Source organism: Microcaecilia unicolor, chromosome 11 (genome assembly GCF_901765095.1).
Source record: "Microcaecilia unicolor chromosome 11, aMicUni1.1, whole genome shotgun sequence".
NCBI classification, from domain to species: Eukaryota; Metazoa; Chordata; class Amphibia; order Gymnophiona; family Siphonopidae; genus Microcaecilia; species Microcaecilia unicolor.
Window position 1 is genome coordinate 59,165,057 of NC_044041.1, and position 22,370 is coordinate 59,187,426.

Sequence of the window (22,370 nt, forward strand, 5' to 3'; positions counted from 1 at the left end):
CTGCTGTTTCTTTCACTACTGCACTGTATCAGCACAATATTCCAGCCTGCTGTATTTTGATCTCACTTTTAGCACCAGTGGCAGCTCAGCATTGAAGGAGTTCCATGGAACCAGGGCTGATGCTGAGACCATACTCCCAAAGAGGGATTAGAGCGTCCCTTAGTGACTGTTGCCAGCAGAACAAGAATCCATTCATCTGTAACACAGACTTCCAGCTCTCATGTCACCTGCTCTTGCTAGTGTCTGTTCTTTGAATCCATCTGTACAGCCCTTACAGAAAAGGGTCTCACAGCCAGCATTTGGGCACAGTGGTCATCCTATGAACCTCTGATTGTTTTCTGCAGAGAGAGACCCGTAACCTAAACCTTTTCTAAAATGTTTGCACTATATTCTGTGAAATGTGAAAAGTTGTGTTTGTCGCATTAGTCCACATAGATATATATAGACATAAACCATAATAAAACCTTTATCTCCTCGCCTCTGTCACCCCCTTCCTTCCCTTTACTGAGCTGCAATTACACATGCAAGCAGAGCTGAATGACTCTGTACCATTTAAAGATGTGATGGTGAATATGCCCTGTGAATATGACCAGGACCTTGGACAATCCACCATTAAGGCCTGACGTCTTAGAAAGGGCTTTGACTGCTCCCTTAGTGACTGTTGCCATAGAGAAGCAGTTTTGGAGCTGAAAAGAGAGTGGTTTGGTTTCTTTTCTTGCCTGAGGAGGATCTGGATTTTCAGTGTTTGATGTTCCTATGGAAGCAGGAGCATGATAGTATGTGCAAAGCCAAAACAGCTGCTTGTGCACCAGCAGCTCAACATCAACAAATTGACAGAGCAGGAGGAAATGTTCACAAAATGCATGAGAGAGGAACTGTTAGGAAACTACACCCAGGCACTGCCCCCCCAAAGGTACTACCCTCTAGACACTGACTCCAGGCACCTTCCTCCATATACAGCCCCATAAGTTCTGGTCTCCAGCAATGGCTCCCCAGGTGCTACTCACTCTCCCCCTCCCCCCCCCAAGATATTGGTCCCAAGATATTATCCAGTATGTATTGTCTGCCAACACAGTGACCTGCAGTTACTGTCCCTCCAGATGCTGTTCCCCCTCCAAATACTGTCTTCTACAGGTGGGCACCAAACTCCCCCCCCCCCCCCCCCCCCCATTTAGATCCTCTACTGCTGCTTCCTTTTCAGTTACAATCATTCTTCCTTTCCACTTGGCTCTCATCAGGGAGCCATCAGAGAGAGTTTATCTCTTTATGCCTTCCGATCCAGAAGCCTCTAATGTGCTGTGTTTGCCTCTTCCTGATCCACCTCTCCTGGGTCAAGTACTGAAGGAAGCACCTGAAGTGAGGAGGTCAGGGGCATGTCCCTCATTGGGGGCCTTATGCTTTACTGTGTGCTCTCTGGTGTCCTCAGCTCTCTCTTGGGGCTGTGAGCCCGACATCTGCCCCACCACATATGGAGGCTGCTGGTCGACAAGAGAGCACCATTTCAGAAGGGTAATTCCAGCTGCAGAGAAACTAAAATGCCAAATCTGTAGATGTAGTGGAGTAGGGCAAGGACTGAATCCTCTGGCTCTTCTGACACAGAGCTACCCAGTCACAAAGCATTAGGTATCAAGTTCCTTTTTTTGCTGATATCCTGGACCTGGGCAATTCCTGATTACTGCACAAGGGCATTTTTAGGGTGAAATCTTTTATTTGGGTGGAAGGGGGTTATGGAGAGATGGGCTAGTAGTCTGTTCCATAGGGGCGTTCCCAGCCTTTGTCTGAGAGGTGTGTCTGAGCACAGCTCTATAATCAGCAGTTTCTCGGTTGCTGGGAAATCTGTTTGTTGAGAAAAGTCAGTGTTAACAGGGGAAATGGGCCCCTTCTGTGCAAATGCTCTGAGGGTTTAATTAAACAGTGCCTAGGCTTTGTCACGTCCTTGCTGTTGAAACTTATCTGTTCAAGAAAGAAGTATTTGTATGTACGTGCAACAGGAACTCAGTGAGGCAGCATCAGTCACAAACAGAGAGGACTACGAGCCACCTGCCTCCTGGAGGATCCGGAGTCATCTACAAGCAGTCAATTTAAGCGCTCATTGCTGGGACTAGAATGTTCATAACTGTGAAGTTTGGAGGTAAGTGGAAGGGTTTGCTCAACAGTATGCGAAATGTGGCGTTCCCGTTGATATAGGATTGGCAGTTGTTTTTCTGAATGCAACCAGTTTCCAGGTGCAATTCCATGCCAGGGAGCAGGGAGCACTTAAAATATTACAGAAGCTGTGTTATCCTGCTGTACACATCTTCTGCCACAATGATCGGATAGAATAGGTGCACAACAGAAAACGCCCTTGGCAAAATAAAAGTCCCTGTCTCCTGGTACAATACACCTAGAATACGTACACCCTGTACACACACCCTCGACCACAGTGAGAAAATACAACAGGTGCTGAACAGAAAATGCTCTTCTGGAAATAAGAGCCCCTGTCTCCTGGTGCAATTCCATTTTATATTATAGAACCCGCATTATGCCCCACACACCCTCTATTATGTTGCCAAAATACAATAGGTGCAGAACAGGAAACACTGTTCTGAAAATAAGAACCCAAATTAAAGTACAAGATAGCAGAGGAAACTTGAAGAGATAGGGGAGTGATATGAAACTGGAAGCAGAAAGGTTAAGAGGCAATATGAGGAAATGTGAAAGAATGGTGAGGATCTGAAATTGCCACCAAGAGAATGGGTGTCAACCTGAGGATGAGAGAGCCAGGCCAAGCAGCAAGGGCCAAAGTTGGGAGCATGTGAGCACATATTGAAGGAGTGAGGATATTAAGTCTCCACTGCTGCATGTAACTGTATTTGGAGTACAGAATTTAATTTTGAGTACCCATCAGTGGCATAAATTCTGCTCGAGAAGCCCCATACTTCAGTAATCTCCCTTGGAAAGAGGGGTAGATGGAGTTGGTAGGAGCCTGCAGCGCCACACAGCACTTCTGTTGCGTTCATTTGGGTGTGCTGCTTTGGCAGGATGCATCACAGTGTTTCTGGTTCAAGTATGACCGCCTGGGGCTCCCAGTGACACCCCTAAGCATCAGTGGGGGAGGGGGATGCACTGCCACATTGCTCTGTTTAACCCCACCCTAAAGCCGGCGCCATTAGTATCCATCCCCAAAAAGGATCTTGAAATGTGTAAAAACCTTTGAAGTAGAGTGTGAGAGAATCTATAGGACACTGCCATTTCCCCTTAAGGATACTCCTCACAGTGTTAGATCCACCTTAAAACTCATACTCCCTGCCATGACATGACAGGGGTGGAGCCAGGAAGGCATGATCCAGGAAGTATAAAAGCTCAAGGCACAGCTAAGTTGAGGAGACCCAGAGGAAACAGGGACAGTCAGGTAGGCCAAGTTTGACTTGGAACCTTGCAGATTGGTATCTTGACCCAGCCAGACACAGGCCGGCCTATGTGAACTACTATAACAAGCAAAAAAGCACAAAAAGACCTCCAGGAACAGGACAAAAGGAAACTCTTTATTGAGAAGACCCAACATGGGCTGTGTTTCGGCGGCCAAACGCCTGCATCAGGGGTCACAAAAAAGTTCAATAATGATGAAAATCACAGCAACGTCACAGTGGGAAGTTAAAATTCAATACTGCATTGTCCTTTCACTAACATGAAGCACTGCTTTGATTATACTGTAAGCATAAAAATCCTGCCAAAAGTTGGGAAATAAAAGTCCTGTAGTTGGCAAACATTAACTGCAAGAACCACCAAAACTGAAAAAATGTTTTTCTTTTTTGAAAATGGCATTCTTTCTTGTTTGGATTTTGGATGTTTTGTGCAAAACTTCCAAATCGGACTGAGACGTCATATCAAAAATGCTCCTCCGCTTAACTTTGTATGTCTGAGTGCTTTGAAAATGAGCTCCGTGGAGCGGCATTTTTGATATGACGTCTAAGTCCGACTTTGGATGTTTTGCACAAATGTCCAAAATTTGAAAAGGAAAGAAGGTAATTTTCGAAAAAGAAATGCATCTATCTTTTTTTTTTCGAAAATACTATTTTGAACAAGGTTTTGTGCTTTGGACATTTCGTTTTATGGTCCATTAAAAAAAAAAAAACCCCAAATAAGTGCAAAACAGAGAAAATCAAGTCATTGGGATGTAGAAGGAGCCAGCATTTTTAGCAGACTGGTCCCCCAGACATCACAGGAGAGCAATGGGGAACCCTAGGGGGCACTTCTGTGCACTTCATTAAAATGCTCCCAGGTACACATTTCATCTTTGCTCCTTTATCTTGTCCCCTGAGCCCTCCAAAACCCACCCAAAACACACTGTCCCCCACTGTACACCAATACAATATAGCCCTTATGGGTGAAGGGAGAACCTATATGTGGGTACACTAGGATTTTGGTGACTTTGGGAGGGGTCACAGTTTCCACCACAAGTGTGAGAGGTAGAGGGAGAGGGGGGGCCTGAGTCCTCCACTCCATAGTGCACTGCACTGACCACTACATACTCCAGGGACCTGCATGCTGCTCTAATAGACCTGGCTATAACATCTGAGGTTGTCATATAGGCTGGTAGGTCATATTTTTATTCACATTTTTTTGGGGTGGGAAGGGGTCAGTTACCACTGGGCGGGGGTATTGTGGGGTCATCCCTGATCCCCTCCAGTGGCATCAGGTCATTTAGGGCACCTTTTTATGCCTTATTTGTTATAAAAACAGGTCTAGCTCAAAATGTCTTAGTTTTAGTTTTGTTTTGTTCCATTATGGCACGTTATTTCCAGCTTCACCATCATATCTCTGTAGTTCCTGATGAAGAAGAGTCAAAACCCTGCAGAGTCGAACTTGCAGAGGTTTGAGGTGGATTATTAGACCTATTGTTTGGAATTGGTTGCGTGGACATTATGAGCTAGAGCTATGCGAGGGAGCCTTTGGAGAGATTCTGGTTTCCCTAGCATTTGCTATTTGCTTTAAAGAAGGACAGGTATGAGCCATCTATACTGTCACAAGAGGACTTTTGCCTGAAAGACGATTTGACAGTGGACCACCTTTAACAAAAGCTAAGTGCCTGGAGATATAATAATATTTAAAGTATTGAATTCTCACAGTACTATTATTTTGGTGCTAGTGTGAAAGAGTTAGTGTGGGATTTTGAGAGAACAGTTATTTGAGAGTGAAAGTTATTTTTGGAGCACTGGGTGTTTGCTCACTTGATATTAATTTAAATTTAAAATCATGGAGTATATCAATGATTGAGAAGCTTATCCACCCCTAGAAGGTTAAATCGTTTCGGTGTTTCCTCATTTGGGTGAGTTATTTCCTCTGAGATTACTCCTACACAAACAATTATTATTGTTTCACATTCACTTATTTATTTATTCATTGAATTATACCTGTTCTCCCAATTACCCATTACTGACATAGGACCCTGGCTTATTATTTTGTTTAAAAAACATCTAAGTCAAAGAAACACCCAAATCCCACCCTTAATACATCCCTGACTCACCCCCAATATGCTCCCTTGAGATTTGGACGCACTGCAAATGAACAGCATAGAAAAATATCTGAAAAAAAATACGTTTTTTAAAAATACTGATTTGGACTTTTTTTTGGTGAGAAAAACGTCCAAATGCTGCTTTATTCCACTTTTTAGACATTTTTCTCTTTCGAAAATGAGCTCCATAGTAACCTATGTAAGTGGGTCTTTTACTAAAGTGTGCTAGCGTTTTTAGCTTCTGCTAAAAATCAGCTGGCGCTAAACGCTGTGGGCATCTCAGCGTTTAGCTCCAGCTAAAAACGCTAATGCACCGTAGTAAAAGGCTGTCTAACTTTGTAAGTCTATATGCTTTGAAAATGAACCTCTATATCAACTCCAAAGTAAACAGGACAAAAATTTGGAGGAAAGAGACTGATGGGTGTGAGCTGTGAGGATATAATTACACACTGAGGAAAAGTGATAATCCAGTAGTTCTGAGGTTAGAAAGACACTGGTTTCACTAGTACAGATCTGACCACAGATGTACTGAGGAGGTTTTTTCTTTCTTTCTCTCTCTCTCTTCTTTTAACTTTCCCCTGGATTAACCTATGAACTGTTAGGCAATCAGGAGAAGGTGGCAATCAATGTACACCCCATCATTCCTCCCAGTGAACTGTGCGATCAAATTGAATTCAAGTACAGTTGGGATAGATATAGAGGAAAAGGCTGGAAATCAGTAGATTTTGCAGTGGGCAGACTGGGTGGCCAGTAGGTCAGGCTTGGACTGGCCTCTGCAGACTCTCCAGCAAATGCAGTTCCTGGCCAGAGCATCCAACATGCTGACACATCTTCCCCTCCAGGACTAAGCATTAAAAAAAAAAAAAAACATTTCAACTGGTAAATTGAGCAGCAATAACGCAACCTATAGAAAATCCTCTTTACAATTCCACTTTCATCTCCTGATTCTTATTTTATTCAAGCTATGTGACAGCCCTTCGAGTTTGAGCTGCTCTCACTCCATTTGGATTCTATATTTGCTTAATGTTCCTTATTCTCATTTTCCATTTAACCCTTTCTCAGCTAATTCTGAGGTGCTACTGAATCCTTACTGCCAGATCTTCATCCTGACAGATTACCTGAAGAAGAAGTGCCAGTGCGAACCTGGAGGTGAGAAAGGGGATGCTGTGGTGAATCCAAGAGGTTTGAACCCAGGGGGCTACTCCCCATAGACAGCTCAAGATGCAGATTCAAGGGGTTAATACCCACAGATAGCTCCAGGAGTAGATTATAGGTCCCAGTCCCCCTAGATAGCCCAGGTGGCAGAGCCAAGTGGTTAATTGCCATAGAAAGCCCCAGGAGAAGATCCTAGGTCCTTGATATCTCTATTTCTTTAATTCCGGCTGCATCTGTAGAAATGTCTCTGCTTCTAGGATGATACTTCTTCTCCACCCTGGGTATATCAACATAGAACTTTCCACATTTAATCTAACATTCAGCCTCCACCCTCACCACCACATTTTAACACTAAAATGTGTAATAATCTAAAAAATCTTCTGAAAAAAATGAAGGCAATACTTAGACCTTCATCCCGGCTTATGTGCACAAGCATACATGTGCTCACATGTGATCTGCATGTCACTGATCCAAGATATGGAACAGTCTGATAAGAACAGCCATACTGGGTCAGATCAATGGTCCATCTAGCCCAGTATCCTGCTTCCAATAGTGGCCAATCCAGGTCACAAGTTCCTGGCAGACACCCAATTAGTAGCAGCATTCCATGCTACCAAATCCTGGGGCAAGCAGGGGCTTCCCCCGTGTCCATCTCAATAACACACTATGGACTTTTCCTCCAGGAACTTGTCCAAACCTTTTTAAACCCAGATACGTTAACTGCTGTTATCATATCCTCCGACAATGAGGTCCAGAGCTTAACTATTCTTTGAGTGAAAAAAATATTTCCTCCTTTTTGTTATAAAAGTATTTCCATGTAATTTCATTGAGTGTACCCTGGTCTTTGTACTTTTTGAATTTTCTTTCTGTTTCTCCTCTGCCTGCTTCTTCACTTTTGCCATCTCTCTCTCTCTCTCTCTCTCTCTCTCTCTCTCTCTCTCTCTCTCTCTCTAATGCTCTCCTCTGCCCTTTCATCATCTCGTAGTGACATAGTAAATGATGGGTAGCAGATAAAGTCCAATTGATCCATCCAGTGTGCCAAAATACATGAGATTATTTTCTCTCTGGTTACTTATTACCTTGGGTAGATGAGCCTATAAATCACTACAGCCCCAACCAGCTCAACCTATAACCTCCCTCAAAACATTTCCAAATTTTATCATAGCTATAGTTGTCACTACTTCTGCCCCGGTGTGAACCACCCTGCCAGCAAAGAAGTATATTCTCACATTTCCTCTTCCCTCCCCTACCCCGTGGAAGCTTCTTAAGCATTTCAAAATTTCCATGTTACCCTTATCTTGAGCCTTTCTTTGTAGGTTTGTATCGTGGGCTTTTTTTTCCATTAGGTGAAAAACAACGCATTGTAACAAATGATAACTAAAAAATATACAATCACCAGTAAGAAAAACCTGCGCTTCCTCCTTTCACTAAAATTCTTTTTGCCCAGTATATTCCTCTGTGATCTACTATGGTTTATGTAATAATTAGTATTAATCCTATCCACTGCACCAAGCAGAGCAGATGAGCCATGTTGGTCTTTCTCTGCCATCATTTGGTACGTTACTAGGTAAAAACAAAATAGCTATAGTGTGTTTTATGTATTGGGACTTATAGAATTTACCAGTATTACATAGAGTCTGATAACCACTATTGGAACAGTGAAACTGGAGCAGTGCACACCATAACATTCCCTTCCTCAGGGAATGTTATGGTGTGCACTGCTCCAGTTTCACTGTATTCTACTACTACATCTGTTCTCTCTCTATGCAATAACAGGTATCACAGCCTGTAAAATAAAATCCAGGACTGATATAGCTGCCAGTGCTCAGCACTGCCGTACCGAAGCAGAAGAAAATGCCAGGGCCAAAGCCAGTTCTTCAGTTATGTCATGATGTTACTTGTGTAATAATGACATCAGCACTTTGATTACTCTTCCCCTCTCTCCAGACTCTATTGACCTTCTCGATGAATCTGGAGCTTTACTGAACCTGAGTGAAATGGAGAGATCTTCAGAATCCGCCAGGAATTATGTGCAGGAGCGACAGCAGTATATCCTTCTCAAGATCATCCGTAAGTAACTCTCCCCAGACTACAGACACCATGGGAGAGCTACGTCATGTGGCAGAGAATGGCACGTGTTCATATGAATTAATACAAATAACCTCCAGAACTCACTAATATAGTAAATCTCATCAAAGAGAAAAAAAATTTAGCACCATCAGAAGGCGTTTAATAGTTCAATAAACTTGCTACTGATGTCACTTAACCCAAATTGTCATTGGTCTGAGAGTTTTGGATATGATATTTCAGAGAAATTATTTCCTCTTATTATTATTATTATAAGTTTATCAATACAAAAGCAAAAATGACTTTATCTCAAAGTTTCAGGTTCTCTTCGAAATGCTTTAACTGAGAAATGCTCTTTTTCTAATATTAACCAAAAGACAAACAACTCAGACATGGCTCACGTTTCAGTTGCTGCGTCAGGGAGGTCTCTGTCAGTAGACATAAAAGGGCATTTCTGAAAAAACGTCTAAATCCAAATTGGGATGTTTTGTCGGTACCGTCCAAATAAAAAAGTCCATCTGAAAGCCTTTCAAACAGGAAAAATGCCCAGTTCTTCTGTTTGAAAATGGGATGTGAGAGAGATGTCTTAGCCTGAAAATGTCTAAAAAGAAGAGCCATTTTTAATAGTGAAATGTCCATCTTTTGGATGCCAAGAATGTCTGTCTGGCATCATTTTGAGAGAAATGGCCACACAGATGCCCCTGCAGAGCAGAGGGGCAGCCTAGTGGTCAATGCAGTGGACTTTAAACAGTGGCACCGAGGTACACTGCATGGTGTATTGTGATCCCTCCAGGAACAGAAAAAAACCTACAGTACCTAACAGTACACCGCTACAATCACCTTCCAGCCTGCAGGTTGTCAGCTATCGTTGTCTAGGGTGGTCCCGGGGTCCACTTCACAGAGGCAGTGGGTTCCCCAAGAATACGCAATCCACATAGATTTGGATATATAAAGTATATTCTATTTGCATATACAGTGGGGGAAATAAGTATTTGATCCCTTGCTGATTTTGTAAGTTTGCCCACTGACAAAGACATGAGCAGCCCATAATTGAAGGGTAGGTTATTGGTAACAGTGAGAGATAGCACATCACAAATTAAATCCGGAAAATCACATTGTGGAAAGTATATGAATTTATTTGCATTCTGCAGAGGGAAATAAGTATTTGATCCCTCTGGCAAACAAGACCTAATACTTGGTGGCAAAACCCTTGTTGGCAAGCACAGCGGTCAGACGTCTTCTGTAGTTGATGATGAGGTTTGCACACATGTCAGGAGGAATTTTGGTCCACTCCTCTTTGCAGATCATCTCTAAATCATTAAGAGTTCTGGGCTGTCGCTTGGCAACTCGCAGCTTCAGCTCCCTCCATAAGTTTTCAATGGGATTAAGGTCTGGTGACTGGCTAGGCCACTCCATGACCCTAATGTGCTTCTTCCTGAGCCACTCCTTTGTTGCCTTGGCTGTATGTTTTGGGTCATTGTCGTGCTGGAAGACCCAGCCACGACCCATTTTTAAGGCCCTGGCGGAGGGAAGGAGGTTGTCACTCAGAATTGTACGGTACATGGCCCCATCCATTCTCCCATTGATGCGGTGAAGTAGTCCTGTGCCCTTAGCAGAGAAACACCCCCAAAACATAACATTTCCACCTCCATGCTTGACAGTGGGGACGGTGTTCTTTGGGTCATAGGCAGCATTTCTCTTCCTCCAAACACGGCGAGTTGAGTTCATGCCAAAGAGCTAAATTTTTGTCTCATCTGACCACAGCACCTTCTCCCAATCACTCTCGGCATCATCCAGGTGTTCACTGGCAAACTTCAGACGGGCCGTCACATGTGCCTTACGGAGCAGGGGGACCTTGCGGGCACTGCAGGATTGCAATCCGTTATGTCGTAATGTGTTACCAATGGTTTTCGTGGTGACAGTGGTCCCAGCTGCCTTGAGATCATTGACAAGTTCCCCCCTTGTAGTTGTAGGCTGATTTCTAACCTTCCTCATGATCAAGGATACCCCACGAGGTGAGATTTTGCGTGGAGCCCCAGATCTTTGTCGATTGACAGTCATTTTGTACTTCTTCCATTTTCTTACTATGGCACCAACAGTTGTCTCCTTCTCGCCCAGCGTCTTACTGATGGTTTTGTAGCCCATTCCAGCCTTGTGCAGGTGTATGATCTTGTCCCTGACATCCTTAGACAGCTCCTTGCTCTTGGCCATTTTGTAGAGGTTAGAGTCTGACTGATTCACTGAGTCTGTGGACAGGTGTCTTTCATACAGGTGACCATTGCTGACAGCTGTCTGTCATGCAGGTAACGAGTTGATTTGGAGCATCTACCTGGTCTGTAGGGGCCAGATCTCTTACTGGTTGGTGGGGGATCAAATACTTATTTCCCTATGCAGAATGCAAATAAATTCATATACTTTCCACAATGTGATTTTCCGGATTTAATTTGTGATGTGCTATCTCTCACTGTTACCAATAACCTACCCTTCAATTATGGGCTGCTCATGTCTTTGTCAGTGGGCAAACTTACAAAATCAGCAAGGGATCAAATACTTATTTCCCCCACTGTATGTATTGGCTCACAGCACTTAGTACAGGAAAAAGGGTACAAGCTGTCTTGGTGTATGTGTTTAGAGGGAGGAAGAAAGAAAGGATAGGGTGTTTGTTCATAGGAAGAAAGAAACCTTGGACTAGGGCTGTCTGAGAAGGGGGGGGAGCAGAGCCAGGTGCTCTGGTGGCTAAAGATGGAGGTGTGCAGAGAAAGAAGAAGAAACAAAGACAGCCCAGCAGAGTCCCGTGCCCTCTGCTGCAGGGAGAAAGAAAGAGGGAGACCTAGTGCCCTGGACACAGAGAAGTGCCCGGGAACAGAGAAAGGGGGGGCAGTAGACCCCAAGCTGAGCTCTGTGCTCTGCTGCACAGAGAAAGACAGAGCGAGAGGGAGAGCCCTAGTGAGCTCTGCTTTATACCTAATAAGAACTGAGAGGGAACAGGAGCAGAGAGAGATCAAAAACTTCTCTTTCCCAGTTATTTCCTTTACAGAACTCCAGATACTTTCTGAAGTCAGGAAAGGTGACAACTTTCACAGGTTGTCCTGGAGCCACACTGTCTAGCTTTGGTTGCTCTGAAGCCCTGCTCCCAGATGGAACAAAAGGTATGTTAATCAAGAGTAATTGAGAAACCAAAGGGCTATCAGGCCTCTCTGAGCACCATTTGGCCCATTTCATCCTCAATGGTTCCTGCAGGAGAGGGGGGGAGAGTTTATCAGAGGTCAGAAGGTGGTTTAATATTGTCAAACTGATTTCATATTAATATAAGTATGTCCAGCAATAATTTTGACCTCCTGCAATCCTGACACAGGTGTCTTCTATATTTAGGTACAGTAGCTATTTAGTTGGTTCTGGAGGGCTCACAATTTTCACCACAAATGAAATAGGTAGAGGGCACTGACCACTAAGCAGATCCCAGGACCTGCTTGCTGCTCTGTTGGGGATACCCAGCCCCATAATATCTTCAGTTGTCAGACAGTGTTACTTTCACTTCATAGGGGGGTAGGAGGGGGTCAGCAGCCACTGGGGGATCATGCCTTAATCCCTCCTGTGGTCATTTGGTTTGTCAGAGCACCTTTTTATAACTTGGATGTGACTGAAACAAGTCTAGACAAAAACATCCTTCCTTTTGCCTTGGATGGTTTTTTCCTGTTCCATTATCACTGAAAGAGGTTCAACTTTTCAGCCTGCCCTGGTTCTGCCCTTGTCCCCCCCTTCAACACACCCCCTTGCCATTTGGATGAACTCTGTGAAAAGTCTCAAGTTTGCCTTTTTGAAACTCACAATTTAGATGTTTTTGGCAGAAGGATGTCTCAAATTGGCCAGAAAAAACGTCCATCAGCTTTGAAAATGAGCGCCATAGCTTCTCATGTTAAGTAACATCAGTAACAAGTTTATTGAACTGATTAAAGCCCCCTTTAATGGTCCTAAAAATTTTTTCTCTTTGAGGTTTACTATATAGGTGAGTTCTGGAGGTTATTTGTATTAATTTGACTTGCTTCCTCTTTACTTTAAAGATACTATCTTTGCTGGATGTATTGCTGATTAGGAATTATGCCACAGGAAAAACATGAATTTTGGGGGATATTCAGAGACGGATGTTGTCATAGCCTGAGTATTAGACAAACGATTTTCCTCTGTGTAGCGAAAAACCCATCCTTAGAGCACCTTTTACATCTCATAGGTGGAGATGGATCAGAACCAATCCGCTACCAGTCCCTGCTGGAGAAACTGGAACAAAGCCATCCTCTGTTGGCAGGTGAGGAAGTAGCTCAGATGTGGCTTCATTTGATCTACATTTGTCACATAAACAAACATATCACTTGTACGCAGAGAAACGATACTGACTGAATCAAATAATTCTTATATGTTACATCAATTATTCTGAGACTGGACTATATTTCAACTCTTACGTACAATTCTACACAGTACATTCCACACAATCATATGCAAATTTATTACAACAAGCTGATCAGTATTAAAATGAGCATTCTGAGCAATACACAGCCATTTCCGAGCGATGCACAGAAAGGCGCATTGTCATATTTAAATAGTATTTGCACGTGTGTGTCCCATACATAACAGCATTGTGAAGAAGTTGTCTTAGAACAAAAAAGCACGTTGAGAAGGCATGCCCACGGCACCCGCAGTTTTGAAAAAAAGCTACACATGGGTTTCTTACACGCACATATAAACAATGAACTCCCTAGGGCGTGGAACCCCACAAAAAGAAACTTTCACAGCCCAGGTGGTTTATTGCTTATATGCATGTATGAAACCTATGTGTAGCAGTGGAATGCTGTGGAGGTGCGTCCATAGTACATGCTGTTCTGGGCATTCGCATGGCGTCGACGCTTAGTGACTGTCCTACGCATACGCTTCTTAGCGAGTGACTGTCCTATGCATGCACAGCTTAGTGGGTGGCTGTTCTATTCATGCATTGATACACCTGGGTCTCTCTGGGGTATTTTGAGGATGTTGCACCTCTCAGCGGCTGTGCCATGTGATTTCTCACAGAAGCATTTGGTGCAGTGAGCCACTGATATCTGGGAGGGGAGGGCCTATAGAATGAGGCTGTCCTGAAGCCCATATTTCCTTTCTTAGCCTGAGTACCAGATGGGAAGGGAATGATACCTAGGAAAGGCTGAATGCTGGTCATTCAGCTGAACAGATCTTCAATATTCCAGTCAGAGCTAGGATGAGACATTTGACCCATTGGGCAGCAGCAGCCTGACACTAACAGATGGTCTCTGGTTCCCCTCACAGAGCGACTGGAGAAATTATCCAACCCCCAGCTGAAGGAGAAGGCAAGGACCTCTATGCAGAAAAAGCTTCGGCCACTCAAAGAGTCTCCCAGTACCACTCCTACAAAATCCCACACCCAATCTCATAAAAAAGGATCTGTTCCTTTCCACAGGACCACATGAGATGTCACTGACCCTTGTAGCACCTCACCAAATCCACTGCCCTGACACAGGAATCAGTTTACCAACCCCTCAACATCCCACTGACAAATGTCACCTCACCTGCCCCTGCATCACTGGATATACTTATGACCCCACTGAGGCATGCCACTTGACTTTTTCTGGCAATCCTGTGTGATTTCAAGATGGATTCTGGTAGGGCTAGAGGTGGATTTAGCTCACACCTTTTTGGTAGTAATTTATGAGTTACATTCAGGTACTCTAAATGTTCCCTTGTCCCTGGAGGATTTACAATCCAAGCTTGTACCCAAGGTCACAGGGAGTGTCAGCAGGATTTGACCCTGGCTTCCCTAGCTATAAGCTCACTGCTCTAAACATCAGGCAGAACTAAACATGATTTATTTTATTGAAGTTTCTCACATTCCTTTTTGATACATCATTATCCACCCATTTCTGAACAGTATGGAAACCATCCCTTGATTATTCAGTTACAATGCTAGTGACTTGATTGTACATTATGTGCCACATAAGCAGAGCTATGAAAAAGTCTGCACTTTATTAAATGAAGCAAGAACTTTGAAAATTAAATGGCGTTTGTAGCATAAACATGAAGCTACCACAGCAGGGAATCAACTCATAAATGTAAGGATACAGTTTGTTATTGCAAGCAGCGTTGAGTACCACTTTCTCTCCAGTCCTCCCCCCCCCCGGTCCAGCTGCCACAGTCCTGCTTCTGCCTCAACCCCTTGAATCCCAGCCAGGGTACCACAGTCTTAACTCTTTCCCTCAGCTTCAGTATTAGAGAACTTAGGTGAACAAATTCTCATGCCACTGCTCTACTTTTCAGAGATGGCAACTGGACAGTGAGATGCTGTTATAGCAGTTGCTGCTCTTACAGTCAGCTTTCTAAAGCAGGGGTTCTCAACCCAGTCCTATAGACATACCTAGCCAGTCGAGTTGTCAGGATACCCACAATGAATAGGCCTGAGATAAATTTGCATGCAATGGAGGCAGTGCATGCAAATTTATCTCATGCATATTGATTGTGGGTATCCTGAAAATTTGACTAGCTAGGTGTGTCCAAGAACTGGGTTGAGAACCCCTGTTCTAAAGGAAAACTCAGAACAGAGAGTAGTAGGGTTTGTACAATAATTAAGTGAAAAACTTAAAAGAATTTTTAAAATCATTTTCTTTCAATCAAAGCTGGATTTTTGTGATTTTTAATCACTGAGGGGCCCTTTTACAAAGGTGCGGGAGGGCTAATGTGCAGATAGCACGAACCCAATCAGCACTACCGCCGGAGTAGTGTGTGTGCCCACTGGTAACTGATTTTTGGTGCACGCCAAATCTCACGTAGAAAATAACTTTCTATTTTCTACTGCGGGGGCGTTTCCGGCAGTAACTGGCAGCATGCCCACGTTGGCGCATGCTGCATGGTTATTGTGTGGGTAGCACGTGAGCCCTTACCGCTAGGTCAATGGTTGGCGGTAAGGGCTCAGGTGGTAAATAGGCATACACTAGTTTTAATATTAGTGCAGGCCCATTTAAAAATCATTTTTTTTCACAGCCGTGGTAAAAAAATGGCCCAGCGCGTGCCTAAAAAACAAGCTCACACTCTTGCAGACCACTTTTTACCGCAGCTTTGTAGCCTAATAGTGAGTGTGCACAACAGAGGCCTGGTTATTGCTGACATGCTGCATAATATGCAGGAGAACATCAACAGTCAGGCAGACCAGGGGAGAGACACAGCCAGCACCAGGGCTTTTTTTGAGGGGTTACTTGGGGGTACTGAGTACCGGCACCTTTTCCATTGTCTGGTAAAATTGACTCATGGACCCCAAGTTTTAATGGGGGCTCTACACACCAATTCTTGTAATAGATTCTGTGACTGGATGCAGGGGCCTGGCTATTACGGGGAGGGTCCCTCAGTGATCACTCCACTCCTGAAGGGTGGCCTAGCATTTGAGTACCAGCACCTTTTTTTGCTAGAAAAAATACACTGCCCAGCACAGTCTCGTCACCACACAGGAATAGTTTCAGTATGTAAGATTCAGAAAGCTAAGGGGATCTGCCTGACAGTAAACCAGGCAATAAGTTTTGGCCAAAAGTGTTTAGACAGTTTTAGTAGCAGTTTTGACCGAAACAAAAAAAAAAAGCAGTTTTGCTTGGTATCTAGCTATATTTAACTAAAACAAATATTTCTTCAGGTTTGCATCATTTATGAGGGGACCTGCTGAAACATGGGCTTCAACTGGTCTTGGGCTTTGAAACAATGATCATTGCTTATTGAACCCTAAAAAATGTGTGGAGGGGCATTTTTGATATGACATCTAAATCCGACTTTGGATGTTTTGCTGAAAACGTTCAAAAATCAAATGGTGAACATAGCAATTTTTGAACCTGAAAAACGTCTTTTTGTTTCAAAAATGGCCATTTGCTTGACCATTTTGTGCTTAGTGCATCTATTTTTGGAACATTTTTGAAAAAAAACCATTCAAGTGAAAAACACACAAAATCAAGCCATTGGGATGTAGGAGGAGCCTGTATTTAGTAGACTGGCCACATAGCATCCCAGCAGAGAAATGGGGCACTCTAGGGGGCACTGCAGTGAGCTCCACATAAAAGATCCCAGGTACACATCTCACCGTTACCCCCTTATATTAGGATTTATTGTATGATGAGCCCTCCAAAACCCACCAAAAGCTTACTGTACCCAACTATACACCACTACAATAGCCCTTATGGGTGTCACCTATATGTGGATACAGTAGGTTTTTGGTGGGTTTTGAGGAGGGGCTGATGTTTCCATCACAAGTATAGATTATGGGCCTGGGTCCCTTTCTCCACAGTGCACTGCACCAACCGCTAGGCTACTCCATGGTCCTGCTTGCTGCTCTAATAGGACTGGTGATAACATCTGAAGCTGTCATACAGGTTGGCATGTACTGTTTCATTCACATTTTTGGGGGGGGGGGGGAGAGGAGGGTCAGTGACCACTGTGGGAGTAAGGGAGTGTCATTTCTTTATTCCTGCAATGGTCATCTGGTCATTTAGGGCGCTTTTTTTGTGGCTTAGTCATTATTAAAACAGGTCTCGACCAAAATGTCCAACCTTTTAGCCCTGGATGTTTTTGTTTTGTTCCATTATGGCAGAAAAAACGTCCAAGTGCTAGAATCGCCCAAATCCTGCCCTTATCACATCCCTGATATGCCCCTTGTGATTTGGCTGTACTGCAGATGAACAACATCGAAAAATGTCTAAAAACTGGATTTCAAAAATAGTGATTTGGACATTTTTGCGAGAAAAATGTCCATCTGCCACTTTTTGGGTGTTTTTCTCTTTTTAACACAAGCCCTATAATATTCACGGATTAATGTAATCATTTTGAGGGAAGTGGCTGGTCTAATAAAAAGCTGATGGGTACAGTACAATGATCCTAGATGGCGGGAGGCAGGGCTGGTGGTTGGGAGGCGGGGATAGTGCTGGGCAGACTTATACGGTCTGTGCCCTGAAGAGAACAGGTGCAAATCAAAGTAGGGTATACACAAAAAGTAGCACATATGAGTTATCTTGTTGGGCAGACTGGATGGACCGTGCAGGTCTTTTTCTGCCATCATCTACTATGTTATGTTACTATGTATGGAAAAGGCACCACCAAAGAAATATCTTTCAGGAAGCACATATCTTCCAGATTCCATCCCAGGCAGGCTAAGGAGTTCGATTCTCACTTCAGGCACAGGCAGCGCCTTGTGACTCTGGGCAAGTCACTTAACCCTCCATTGCCCCATGTAAGCTGCATTGAGCCTGCCATGAGTGGGAAAGCGTGTGGTATAAATGTAACAAAAATTAAAAAAAAAAAAAATAAGGATGGACAAAGCTCAGAGAAAGAAACATAAGTGAGAAAGAAAATCTTAAATAGAGACTATATTCTCTTTATTTCACATTTTTTCACGTTAAAACAAACACGCTTGAAGAACTGTGATAATAGAAAGTCCACACATTCTCAAAGTAGTTCAGCAGAGGTGGGAAACATGAAACGTGGTTGGCTGAGCCCAGTTTCTGGTCTTCCAGCATTCATGAATCCACTAAAGGGTTCAGACGCTCCTGGTCATCTTCACAAGAGCGAAGAGACACCTGCAATAGGAAAATGATGAAGCTCCATCAGACATGAAAATGACTTCCCTCCTCTGTGTGTGCCATAGCAAGGAATAAGAGCTCAGTTTTCAGGGCTAATTGTTAATGTAAAGTACTAACCATCAGGTTACTTCTGAACTCACATTTCTGATGAATGAGAAGCCAAGGTATTTACCTTAAATTTGGAATCTCAGCTGCATTATGTAGGGAAGACTAGCAACAGTACTCACCATTATGGTATTTGCACTGTTTCAGAGCCTCATTAAAGCCCTCACACAGGGTCAGGTCACTCTGGTTTGTGGCACATTCCAGGAACTGCTTCAATTCATAGTAACAGGGTCCAAACTGTTGCTGCTGTGGCTGGTAAGGCTGAGGCTTTGGAGGTTCCTGAAACAAAGGGAACAGGTTTGGTTTAACCATTTACACAGAACTTGATTGTCTAGCAAGCACGCTGGAGGAGGGGGAGCGCAGCTGCAATCAAAGCAAAACAGTAGATGCTAATATACAAACTCAAAGAAACATCAGTGAATACTTTTGCCCAGAGGGAGAGTGAATGATTTTCAAACAAATAAATATTTATTGATTTTAATGTATTTATTTAATACGAAACACAATTTAATATTTAAAAACAAGATGTCCAGTTTTCCATTTTTATAGAATTGTTCTGGGAGGGGGTGATGATAGTGTGATGTTGAGTTTATTATCAAAACCTCAAGGGGGCATCCTAAGGGCCTGAGGTGAAAGTTCTCCTAGGGCACCTGATACTCCTGCACTGGCTCCCAAGTGGAAGAATGATGAACAGTCCCAGAGGTGATTAGCAGGCTGAGACCGACCCATGAGATCCTGTAGAGAGATCTCTTACCTGGACTTGTTTGCTTGTTTGCTTGTCAGGTTCAGAGCTATCACCTCCACTGAAAGCTCCTGTGATTGCACTACCAAGGACATGGCCCACTGCAGACCCAACTGCCACCCCTGCAGCTGTAGTGGCCATTTGAGCCATCAGTCCTGGTTGCTGAGGCTGAGCTGAGGCCATGCTGGCTGCTGAAGCAGGAGGGTGGGCAGGTGGAGAGCCATGGGATGGAGCTGGGCTGCAGGGGGAAAGGGAAGAAAAGTCAGAGAAATGGAAGCTATACTAACATAGTAAATGATGGCTGATGAAGACCTGTATGGTGCATCCAGCCTGCTCAACATGGCGGTCAGCATTGTACCTGCTGCTCCAAGCAGATTACACCCTTCTCTGCCCTATATAAAGTGTGAAGGTCATTTAAGCCAATTCACAATCTAGAAACGACACTTGTGGGAAACTGTAGCCTAGTGCTTAAATCACTGGATCTGAATCAGAAGTAGTAAGATTCCCCCTTGCCACTATTACTCTGGGCCAGATGTGCAACACATTATCCCTATGTCAAAGACAAGAAATTTTTCAAAAAACAAATTAGGAGAAAGATAGTAATAATACCAGTAAGTCACTCCCCTAATCTAAGGAGTATTTATTTAAAGGATCATCACAGGGTTAATCATCAAATCTCTTCGAATGATTGTTATAGCCAACTCATTTCTTCATGTCCATTTTTTTTCAAAATCTCTTCCACATATGTCTATATCTATAATTTTAAGAACTCTCAAAATCATTATTTCATTATCTTCATATCATGGTATAAACTTATAAATAATTCCCAGGAGACTGGCAACCTCCAACATGAATCATGTTTTGCATATCTACATCAGAGAATGAACTTATAAATATATATACACACACATTATCCTCAGACACAAAACAGGGTAAACACTAGTGCACTTGACCTTTCGTCACCTTGTGCCTGATTTCAAACCCTGTTCTGCCATTATCTCTGTGACCTTAAGCCACTCGATTAGGAACAAAATTTGTATACACTGGATCAAGGATGAATTTTTATGAATTGAAATCTACCTTGAGGGTTAACAGAATAGCACATGGAAAAAAATGTTTATTTTTGTTTTGTTTCCATGGACATAAAATGGAAAAATCCTTGCAGTATATATGTTTTTTTTCCTCTCTATGGTTGACTTATCTAGTTGAAAATAAGGTGTCTGATTTAATGTTGATATCCTAGATAAAAAGTGAGCAATGTGAGAGGACCTTAGGAGCAGGAGACTGTTTAACTAGAATATCATGTAAATACCTCTGATCACTCCTACTAGACCTGTACACAAAGACATAAGAGAATGTCCCTGCTCTACACAGCTTACAATATTTTCAATACAGACAAACAGGACTGATAAAGAAAACTATTAAAAACACAGGTATCAACATGAGAAGAAGGGGTTAAGGTTTAAAACTGCCTTTAAAAAGTGGGCCTTTAGACTAGACTTAAATAGGGCCAGAGAGAGAGAGAAAGCATGAAGCACCAGCTCAGATGTCTATTGCAGGCATATGGCACTGCTAAATAATAATAAAATGTGCTAGTACTATAGCTTTAAAAAATTTATGTTTATTATATAAGGCACAAATCATTTAAAATCAGGATATTAGTATTAGAGAGAGAGCGCATCAGCCCATACTTAAAAGCTTTTAAAATGTTGGATTTTGAAGGCTTTGACTGGCATTAAAGGCAATAAACACATCATAGTGACTTGAAGCCTTAGATCAGAAGAATGACCCCTACTACAGCACTTCAGCCTCCAGACAAAAGTATTGTGTGGTCTCTTATTTTCTAAAACCATTGGGTCACCTTTGCTAAAAGGTTGTAGCCTAGTTCCTCATGAGAGGGCACGAGAAAGCCCCCCACCCCACTCACTTCCAAGGCTCTTGAATGTATTCCAGAGATTTGGCACCATTAATACTGAGTGATACTTTTGTGAAGTTTTGCCTCATTCCCTTCAAAGACAGACCACCTTTGTTGTTGGGGGGGGGGGGGAGTAAAAAAAATTCCAACTCCCTCCCCCCCCCCCTCCTCCTCCTCCTCCTCCTACATAAGTCCTCACTTACTGATACTGTTGTATTGGTGTAAAAGGTCGGCATGGACATAGCCCTCTCATACCTCCCCCGCCCCCATGTTTCCACCCTGTGACCCTTCCTTCTCTTTTCCCTTTTGACGTCCCAGTTTTCTTTTGCGTTAAGTGCTGTAAACTAAGCAAGAGATACAGACTCTTCTCTCCATGGACACTGCCCCAGCTAGGCCGAAGGACGGACCACTGACTCATGCACCGGGCTCAGGACTGTGCATTGACCTTGTCACCCGGGAGGGCGTGACGCACTAGGGACCTGACAGCGAGACACGCACCTGCTTGCAGAGCGGGACACGCTGCGGCTACCCCGGGGCATTTCGGCGCTGTTGGCTGGGGAACGCAACAGAGTGCGGAGATCCACCGGCGCCCGTTCAAAGAGAACGCACGTTCTTCCACCGCAGACGCAGTCACGCTGCCGACACCGCCCCCCTCCGATGACGCACCTGCGTGCACCCGGGGCGCCGCTGTCAAAATGTCATTCTCCTAGCACGGAATAGGGCGAGGAGGCGACGACGAGGATTGTGCGTGTAGCAGTAGCATGAGCAAAGGTGCCAGGTGTGTACAAACTCCGCCAGTGGGTCAAGGAGGGTTACTTGTGTCAGCTTACCCTCTCACGCAGTTTGAAATGTGGTTCCTCTGATCAGCCCTGACTGACTGTCTACCTCTGCTGCCCTCCTCAAGTATCCAAGGCAGAGTAGACATGCAAAGAATAAGTGGGCCTTCTACACACATTTTGTCCCTTATTGTGTGGTCGCCGGGAGGGCACTTCTGGATCCGAAGCTGTACATTTCAGGCCTCAAAGGTCCTCTCAAGGAGCATCACTTTCTGTGTACTCTGGTCAAAAGAAAGGGGAAATGGGACTTGATATATTGCCTTTCTGAGTTTTTTTGCAACTATATTCAAAGTGGTTTATATATATTCAGGTACTGATTTTGTACCAGGGGCAACGGAGGGTTAAGTGACTTGGCCAGAGTCACAGGGAGCTGCAGTGGGAATTGAACTCAGTTCCCCAGGATCAAAGTCCACTGCACTAACCACTAGCCTAGTGAGCTTTTTCAGGAGTA

General features: G+C 43.7%; 2 protein-coding genes across 3 annotated transcripts; one reads left to right on the forward strand and one right to left on the reverse strand.

Moving 5' to 3' along the window:
* Positions 1–1,590: 1,590 nt before the first annotated feature.
* On the forward strand, positions 1,591–15,114 carry C11H22orf15 (chromosome 11 C22orf15 homolog). Of its 2 annotated transcripts, XM_030219047.1 has the most exons (5): positions 1,594–2,131; positions 6,557–6,643; positions 8,597–8,719; positions 12,945–13,019; positions 14,027–15,114. In XM_030219047.1, the coding sequence occupies exons 1-5, from the start codon at positions 2,107–2,109 to the stop codon at positions 14,185–14,187; spliced, it is 471 nt and encodes a 156-aa protein (XP_030074907.1). In that variant the 5' UTR covers positions 1,594–2,106; the 3' UTR covers positions 14,188–15,114. The 2 variants fall into 2 exon arrangements, with proteins under 2 accessions (XP_030074908.1, XP_030074907.1); XM_030219048.1 differs by lacking the exon at positions 6,557–6,643 and having other exon boundaries at positions 1,591–2,131.
* A 2,979-nt stretch (positions 15,115–18,093) lies between these two features.
* CHCHD10 (coiled-coil-helix-coiled-coil-helix domain containing 10) lies at positions 18,094–21,723 on the reverse strand. The gene is made up of 4 exons (XM_030218484.1): positions 21,582–21,723; positions 19,181–19,406; positions 18,549–18,705; positions 18,094–18,318 (listed from the first exon to the last, which is right to left on the reverse strand). The coding sequence occupies exons 1-4, from the start codon at positions 21,620–21,622 to the stop codon at positions 18,299–18,301; spliced, it is 444 nt and encodes a 147-aa protein (XP_030074344.1). The 5' UTR covers positions 21,623–21,723; the 3' UTR covers positions 18,094–18,298.
* Between the last annotated feature and the right edge of the window lie 647 nt (positions 21,724–22,370).